General features: G+C 32.9%; 1 protein-coding gene across 1 annotated transcript; it reads right to left on the bottom strand.

Annotated features, from left to right (window-relative positions):
* Positions 1-2,493: 2,493 nt before the first annotated feature.
* LOC114745755 (probable serine/threonine-protein kinase PBL17) lies at positions 2,494-9,474 on the bottom strand. The gene is made up of 6 exons (XM_028933919.1): positions 9,162-9,474; positions 8,308-8,609; positions 7,900-8,035; positions 6,280-6,416; positions 5,468-5,591; positions 2,494-3,424 (listed from the first exon to the last, which is right to left on the bottom strand). The coding sequence occupies exons 1-6, from the start codon at positions 9,202-9,204 to the stop codon at positions 2,982-2,984; spliced, it is 1,185 nt and encodes a 394-aa protein (XP_028789752.1). The 5' UTR covers positions 9,205-9,474; the 3' UTR covers positions 2,494-2,981.
* Positions 9,475-9,887: the final 413 nt, after the last annotated feature.

Genomic DNA, 9,887 nt, shown 5'->3' with positions numbered 1-9,887 from the left:
CCCACGTCCCTATATATCCTTTAGTAATTCAACCTTTTTCTTATCCAGATCGGTTATTTATATCATCAATCTTTCATTTAATTATTAACATTAGTATTTATCGATTTTTTATTCATCATTACGTTTCTTTGCCTAAATTCACATTATCAACACTAATATCAACTAAAATCTTTTCAGTAAGCAAAAAACTAAACATTTTTTATATCTTGTCAGAATTATCTCTGTAAACTTATGTGATGAATATAAGAGGAAATATCAAAAGATTTAAAGAAGATGAAAGAAATTATATTTCACTTACAAAAATAACAACAAGGGAGCATGCCCTAAAAAATTAATCTATGACCAAAGAATAGACTAATGTAGAAGATGTTAATTTTCTACCTAATATATATCTTAATAATTAGTAATTATATTAGTATTAACATTAAAAAAGCATTACCCCCCCCCCAAAATCTCATTAGTACTTGTTTGTATTGCGATTTATCATAAATTTTGTTCGATTATAGTGAAATTTTTATTGACAATATTTTTTTTCTTACACACAAGTATTTTATAAATTCTAACGGAGGTAATCAAAATTTCACATGAAAGATATATAGATTTTTTTTTAATCAAATTACATGTATTTTAAAAAACTTTAATTTCTTGTAAAATAAAACTCTCTTTGATTTATTTAAAATTAGGTAAATTTTCATTCTACTTTTAGACATGTAACCCTTTTTCTAACATATATAATAAGTTATAAAAGAATGGCAAGTTTTACTAAAATTGGCTAACTTTTGATTTCAATAGAAATTTGTGCTGATTCTAAAAATAAAATTCTAATTTTATAGTAACTGAATAATATAATAGATATTTAAGTAAGTTGTAAAATTTGACAGAAATCTGTTTAATTAATAAAGTTTATAAATTCACAGTAGTTTTAATTTATAATCAGAATGTAGGAGAGAAATAAGGAATGTGGAAGGAAATTTAGGAGGTGTGGTTAGGGGTAATTTCGTGATTTTAAATCTATATATTAATATCTGATTCTTTTAAATAAATATAATTTTTATGATCTTTATAATAAATACTATATTTTCTAGGTCCTTCTCACTAATTTTCCCTAAAATTTTGTCATTTGCATGCTTTGTAATTATATAAATAAAATCCATCTAATTAAGCGTTTAGTTGTTACAAATTTTTCCTGATAATATATTAACTCTTTTTTATTTTAAAATTATAATTATAATTTTACTATCCCTTTAAGTTATCAAATTATATACCTTTTATGGTTTTACCCACACACATAACAAAAACACATCTTTCTCAATCACTTTTATCAAAAATCTACTTTTCAATTATATCATTTAACCAAATTTCAGCTTGTCAAATTAATTTTTCATAAAAGTGCAACAAAAAAAAAAGGAAAAATGGCAAAAAAAAGACTACCGAAATGAAAAAATTGCAAATAACGACTCATGACAATATTAATATAGGTTTTGATAATAATTTTTACAAAGGTTCCTACGTGCAACTTTTCTATTTTGGCAGTCTTTTTTTTACTATTTTTGAAAAATGAATTACATTACCAATTAACTTTCACCCCAATTTTCGGATGTGTTTATGATAGCAGTGAGCAGAGGCAAAACCACACTTAGGAAGGAAAACGCTTAGCCATAATATTTGGATCAGCATTTTGTTGGAAGGGCTTATGAACCAAAACCTACATCACCATGAAAGCCATCTTGAGGTGCTTCGAGAAAAAAGTTATCTTGCCATCGTGGAGAGAGAAGAGAATATGACAATGAAAAAAAAAAAAGAAAGTCAAAGTGAGTCCCACTCGCTTTAATAAAATAAATGATAAAACTACTATAGGAGCCAATAGCTTAATGCTTGTAATGGCATCTTGAGAGGGAAAAAAATATGTAATTAAGTGTTTATTAGTATTTACAATTTTTTCTAATAATACACGAACTCTTTTCATTTTTTATAATTACAATTTTAATATTTTTAAAGTTATCAAATTATCTAAATATAATATATATCTAATTGAGCCTAGCAATGATCAAGCCTGATCTAGATAGCCATATCAATATATTTATTTATTTATTTTTAATCATTTAACATCTAATCATACTCTTAAATTTTATCATCTAAACAAATTTCACGTTGTCAAACTAATTTTTTTTTACAATAATCAATCTAAACATAAATCATATTATATAAATTAATTTTATTCTAATTTCAATTTACAAAATCATATAAAATAAAAATCACTTTTACCATAACTAATCCAAACGCATCCTTAGTTGGCAAATACAAATGTTCATCTAAACAAGCCCATATGCCAAAGCAAATCCTTCAAGAAATTCTTACATTTAGAACTAAAGGGAATACTAATTAGGCGCCTCGTTCGCACTTCTGCAGAAATCGTATTTTTTCTGATAACTTCCGTAACTTACATCACACTACACATACAAAAATATGCACAACCGAGAAAAATATACGGCCTGAAAAGCACACTAGACACTGGAGGCAAATATATGATGCTCTTGAAAACATTTTACACGTAACATACAAAAGCAATACAAACAGATGCAGGGTTGACAAAGGGTAACAGAGCCCTAAAAAATTTGCTTTAGCCATTTTGTCACAACCATACCATTTTCTCAAAGGCCGTTGGCGCAGCAAGTGGTGCAGATAAATAGAAACGACAAATCTTCACTTAAAAAATTGCTTGGCTAGTGTTCTGTTACAAATTCCAAGTATTAGCATGCCCCAGGACACAAAAATTGGAAAAGAAAAAGATTGCTTAAGCCATTAAGTGCCTTCATAAATTCTGATTCAAGACAGCAACTGGCACTTTCCAGCGGTTTCAACTTCCATCCATACTGGTACAGCTTGATCACCCAGAAACTGACTGAATCTTGGAGCACGAATCAGACAATCTCATAATTATTAGACTCAGTCGTTTTTTTTTTTTTTTTTGGTCAGTTTCTTCATTCGCTTCTATAAACCTCATCGTTTTCACATTGGCTTTTCCCAGTTGCTGGAGTTTCTCTGGCGTCCTTTGGAACCTCATAAAGGGTTATACTGCTACTGCCAATTCGAAGCATCTGCTCTTCTACATTTTCCTCCTTTGACTGAAAATTTTCAAGAATTTCAACAACCTGACTCATCAGAGGCCTGCCTTTTGGGTTTTGGCTAAGACATTGGTTTGCTAGATGGGCCACCTTTATTGCACTTTTAGATGAATATTGGCCATCCATTCTAGGGTCTAAAATTTTAAGGAGCTTCTTATTATGATTCAACAGTGGACGTGCCCACTCAACCAAGTTGTGTTGTCTGCTGGGCCTGCTCTTGTCTAATGCTTTCCTTCCAATAAGCAACTCAAGTAGCACCACTCCAAAACCATACACGTCACTTCGAGCTGTTAAATGCCCTGTTCAATTTGACTCACAACTCAGTATAAAGACAAAATCGAGCAGCTTATCTACAATAAAAATTTACCATTTGACTATTAGCTTGACAATGTCAGTTTAGCATGATATAAAACTTTCTGCAATTCCCTAGCTGTATATGAGAACCAAAATTTGATTAGGCTGAAAAGTGGGAAATAGAAAACAGCTGAAGTAGCTATTGGAAACACAAGATTTTTTTTTATTTGTTTTATAATTTGTTAATGAACTTATCCCTATAAAAAGGAAATTCAGAAACATACCTGATAGAAAATGAGAATTCTATATATTTCGAAGAAACCTCCTATAGAAGGAGATGCAAGGAAATCTATTTTGCTTTTACATCTTATTACTTTCTGGCCTTATTTTATCTAGCATGTGGGTTGTTTAATCATTATATGTATTAAATGGGCAGCAAGTAGAATGTTTCCTTCATGAGAAGAAAACCTTGTACTCCTTCAATCCTAAATATAAGACCTATTTTGTAATGTAAATTGTACTACAAAATAAATCTTACATTTAGGATCGGAGGAGTATTTTATTTTTGCTTTTGAGTTTTCTTCGTAAGGAAACCTTAGCAATGGCTTCTATAAATAGCCACCATTCAATGCAAGGAGACTTGAATGAATATTGTGTGGGGCCTTATTCAGAATCTGTGATATGTCTCCCTCCTTGGTGTCTCTCTCCCTCTCACACTTCCCCCTCAACTTTCTGATCGTCCTCTCCCTCCTTCCTCTCTGTTTATACGTCTCTTCTCCCCAAACGTCCTCTGGTTGCATTAGAATAAGTGTTTGAGTGTGTTGCATCAATACAATAACGTGTTATAAACAGTATCGTGTAGGAAGGGAAAGAAAATATCCAATATCAAGAAAATTTGCTATAAAATATGAAAGAAATAATTAGCACAGAATTCCATCCACGGATTGAATCCTTGCAGGTTGAAAATATCTGGTGCTCTTTACGCAAAAACCCACATATTTATCTTTGGTTAAATATTTTTGGTGGTGCTTCTTCTGGTGCATTTTCAAAAGCCACATCTGGTTTCGAGAAACAACCAAGGGTATTCAAGCTATTACAAGTTGAAATAGTCTAAAAGGATCTTCCTATTTTAACTAAAGGCTTGATACAACTATTTTAACTAAACTGGAATAGTTATATTCTCATGTTTTTCATTGTTTTCACATAAAAACACAAAATTGGCTCTATCCTTCCACAAATTCTAGATACACAACCTCACATATTTTATTGACTCTTATAATGAAAATAAATTATTCTATCAATTTCCTATTTCTGATTTCATAGCTATAGGCTTCGTGAGTCTTTAATTTTCACCCCCATATTATTTATTCAAATTAATTTATAGCATTGCAAACCAAAATAAATAAATAACATACTCATTATTGTCATTCTTAGAATAATCAACAATTTTTTGAAATATTACCAAACACTGTTATATGTTTGTAATTCTGACATAACGGTAGGAAGGGTAGGTGAAATGCCGATAGTTAATTAACAACATTAGCCGTTATTAATTCTTCCCCTGCCTATAAATGTATTCCGAATACACAATCATCAAATGTGTGTGTATCCTCTGTGAATGAATACAGTACTATTGTGTGTGCATCCTCTGTGAATGAATACAGTACTATTCAGTTCCTTGCCTTGCTGTTCTTCTCTCCTTCTCTCAACTGCTTTGTCTCTCTCGTTCTCTCTCTTTCCCTCTTTCCTTCTCTTCTTCTACTTCCAATATTATAGAGGCATAACACATTATCAATCAATTATACTTTTAAAAGCAGCTTTTAGCATTTTTAGTCTTTTCTGTACCACCCACAGTATAAGTACCCTTCAGAGCAAGGGGGGGACCACATTTACAAACAGAGCCAAGTCAACTTTTTACTTTAGAATACAATGACATGATAATATAATATGCAACTTTTGCTTTTCACTTCAGAGTTGCCTAACTTTACAAACCTTTAGGAAATCGAAATAACAAAATAGTCCAGCATAACTTGCATATAACAACTCACCAGTCATCACATACTCAGGCGCAGCATATCCATATGTGCCCATCACACGCGTTGAAACATGGGTTTGGTCTCCCATAGGTCCATCCTTTGCAAGACCAAAGTCTGAAAGCTTTGCATTGAAATCCTGCAGGTTATACCTCAACAATAAATTATACACACACGCGCACATAGATAATCTTGACAGAATTAACTCATTCAGTAATGGCATGCATGGAAAGATATTTAAGGGGAAAATGACTTGTTCTTCTATCTAGTTTAGCTTTCGAAATTTCTTAAAAACATGTGCATTAGTGGAGGGTCATACTATTATTAAGAAAGAAAGTCTTCCATTTATAAAAAGGGATGTAGAGTAACAAAGCAGCAGAGAGGTAAGAAATCCAAAATTCAAATAGAAACAATAAGACGTAATAAGCATTCAAAAGGACAAAAATACATGCACCATGCAGCTTAGAAATCCATCTGCATGTTGGTCAGACAGACCCCAGATTAATCCATTGCCTGAGCACCATAAGGATGCCAAAAGAAATAATATCCTCGGTCTTTTAAACAGTTCACATCTAGCAAATCTGATTAAATAAGAAGGAATGATATATAGAATTTAAATTTAAACATTTATTTCTTTAAAATCCAAAAGTAGATTGTGGTGTTTAAAAAACCAGCTAGTTCAGTACCAGCTAAAATTTCATCTTCTAAAATTACATGATTAGGGTAAAAATATTACACTTTTCAGCTTTGTATAACAATGAAAAATTTAGTTTCTCTGGAAATTCCCTTTATCATTCCCACACAACTAAAACCTAGAGTCAACAAACCTCATCGAGCAAAATATTTGATGTCTTGAAGTCGCGATATATGATGGGCCTCTCTGCCCCATGAAGAAAAGCAAGCCCTTTTGCAGCATGTAAAGCAATCTTCATTCTTTTTGACCAAGTCAGCATTGAGCCCACTCCTGCCATCAGTGAACAACAAAGTTCTTTATACTAAACATGGCGGACACATATTTGCTCTACAATTTCTTTTGCAGTGATGTATGCGAGGTGCTTAAGCAATCAAGAGGTGAGGCTAGAGATATTTAACCTCTTTGACCCTGCTGCTAACTTTCTCCTCTAACAGTCACTTTTTGAGAAGTGTTGTAACAATGAACCAATTTGGGGTTTGGTCAAATCTATAAGCAAGAATTTACAAAATGTTTTCCTGTTTTTCATTGATGTTTGCAATGTGCTTAAGCAACTGGATGATGAGACCCATGAGATTTAGCCTGTTTGATACTGCTGTGAAAATTCTACTTTAACAGTCACTTTTTTGAAAGTGTACTAACATACATGCATTTTAGACTTTGATCAAATTCTTAAACAAGCACTTTAAGCATTGTCATTAATGCCTGAGATAACATTTGTTCTTTTTCGCTTGGGTATCTCAGTCAAATGATGCTTTAATATATAAGCTCCAATTTCTAGCTTCTCCACCTCAAAGTAGAATCTTCAGACCGTCAGGCTCAAAAGTAAAATTGTATTCGGCAAACAGAAGCAAAATAAAACTTTTTCACAAATTAAACTTAAAGGGAAAAAAAAGGCCGAACAAACAGCTTTTCTCAGCTTAATAAGTACTTTTTCAAGACTTCCTTTTCTGAACCTGAAATTCAAGACTTCCTTCTAGAGGGCATTTTGCCAACAAAATGGATTAGTCATTTGACAGTGAACAGGTTGAATAATTCTTGCATATACGAATCTAATTCATTATGTTCAGGGCAAATAGTTATATATCAAACCTTGAAAATGACTGACAACATAAGATCCCTTCAACTGTTCCTAGAAGACAACAATATCATAACCATGCCAACTTAAGTCCACCAAGGCAGTGCTATAAGAAAAAATCAAGCTATTTCAGTAATACATTCTTCAATAAGTAGAAAGTGGAAGACAGCAAACGCATTAGCTCAAGTGTCTAAGTACCATCAGATGTCTTGTGATCAAGACAGAAAACTCGTGTTGGGAAATTATGGGCATCATTGGCCCTGTGCTATACACATGTTGGTCAACAACCGCCTACATAAGAGGGAGAGATAGGACTACCACATCTCTACCACAGTTTTGAAGCTCAGGCAATTGTCTGTCAACAAACTTTTGGATTAATAGATAAGTGTTCAACTTCAGTCAGTTCCAAGACAAAAAGATCAACCACCCAGGTCCACATCCAATTAAGAAACAGTATGAAAATTAATGGGGTGTTTGGCATTCTCAAAACCGCGGTTTCAGAAGCACTTTTCCACAAAACGAGATAACCTCCTCTACATATTTACTTCGTAATCCGTAAAAACACTTCGAAACCATGGTTTAGTTTCTATCCAAACACCCGTCAACAACCAGATATTCATCTATAAACTATTTCTAATTTATAATTAAGATTCATCTGCCGTAGCAACAGAAGCTTACTGCGAAAAAGGTGTTTTTCCAAGCTCCCACTTGCCATGTATTCATAGACCAGTAACCGATGTTCATCCTCACAACAATATCCAATAAGCTTTACAAGATTTGGGTGGCTGAACTGACCTAAATAGTTGACTTCAGCCTGCAAGTAAATGGATGCAATTGAAACATATATAATATGTTAGTGGCATCAAAATTAGGTGGCTTGATCCTCCTTATTGCTACTTGGATCAAGTCATTTTTTCCTTTTTCTTGATAGGATTTAACAACACCTTGTTTTGCTTCAATAACTATCATTTAAGTAATTCAAACAAGAAGATAAAATCAAATTCCGTGCTTCAAGATTTCAAGAAAAAATCATTTCAAAGGAATGAATGGGGACCAACAAGAATTTGAGTGAGAAAGATCAGTTACCAGCCATTCCCTGTCACCCTGAATTCCTTCTCGATTTAGCTCCTTGATAGCTACCTGTGTGGCCTTGTAACCTGGCCTCACATTTTCATCTATCACTCCTTTATACACAACTCCAAAACCACCCTCTCCCAGAATTAAGTCTGGACGAAAGTGCTTGGTGGCCAACCTCAGTTCATCATAGGAAAATATATCAACATTCCCATAACCAGGACTTTGGCGGAGATCTTTGATATTCATAGGAGATGATGAAGTGTAGCTTCTGCTTCTCTCTGGCTTAGCTGTTGGTGTGACAGATTCATATCCTACTCATTTGCAGTTACAGAGTATGTGTCAATATTGTTAACATGTAGTAACATCTATTTTTCAAGTGCCGACAACAAATACGTACTTTAGACACCAATTACCAGTGGAGACCTCCAGTTTCTCTTTTCTTCCTTTCGTCTTTTAATTGTTAACAAATAATAACAGACTTACGAGAGCAAGTTCAATTCAGAGTTGACCGAAACGTTCAGAGAAATATATATAAACCATGAGAATCTTCAGTGTGATTATATATGGTTACTAGTAACCCCCACAGCTACTCGTATAAACAATCACAGTGCACCAGTTTCTTGCATGAACTTAATCAATTACTAGGACCATATTGTTCATTAAGGTAAAAAAAATAACATGGAGGCCCTTGTGTGCAACTAACTAGATCTAAAGTATCCCCTTTTCCTCTCTCTCGATCTCAACTCAACAGAAAAATTCAAACGTCGCATGACATGCAAACATGAATTGCCCCTGCATTATCTTAGTTTTCTAACTTATATGAAATCCAAACGAAGATGAATAACTAAAGGCTGAATTAATACCTGGGTCCTTCGTATCAGAGTCAATGCTGAAGCAAATACCCATGAATTTATATATAAAGCGAACAGAACCTACATTTCATCGCTCTTCTGCCTCACAGCCTTCTATCTCAATGCAGCATTATACATTAACGCAGTAGCATGAGCTACAACTCCAAACAACTTAATACAAGACCACATTTGACATAATTTATCAGCTACAACTCCTTCGATCTGATTGACCGGAAAACGAACTAACTCCCGACCAAAATCGAAAATGATCGTTTGAAGAAATCAGGGAGAGAAAAATATGCTAGACAGGGAGACCAAGGGTTCGATGCAACGGAACGAGGAGAAGAATGACGGTTTGGTCCAAAATATTAAATTAACTACAGTCTGTCCCCAGCATTAAATTAAATTTAACGACAATTATTCCCCTATATATATTTTTAAGAAGACTATCATTAAAACAACTAAGAGTTTACTAACTTGTAAATAAAGTATTTAAAATATAATTCTCAATTTAGAACTGAAATAACTCATTATACATATTATAAAATTCTTACACATAAGATAAGAGATGATTCTTACATTATTGCTATGATAATTCGTAGGATAGTTGACTAAATTTTAAGAATAATTTAATTTGCTTATCAAGTATTATTTTCTTAGCGGATTCTTTAATTTCAATAATTATTTTCAGTGGTTGAAATTATTATAAGTTTTCAAAATTTATAATTAGTACTATTT

The sequence above is a fragment of the Neltuma alba genome, unplaced genomic scaffold (genome assembly GCF_004799145.2).
Source record: "Neltuma alba isolate B1F8T4 unplaced genomic scaffold, ASM479914v2 tig00004786_pilon, whole genome shotgun sequence".
NCBI classification, from domain to species: Eukaryota; Viridiplantae; Streptophyta; class Magnoliopsida; order Fabales; family Fabaceae; genus Neltuma; species Neltuma alba.
This window is presented reverse-complemented; position numbering and strand designations above follow the sequence as displayed.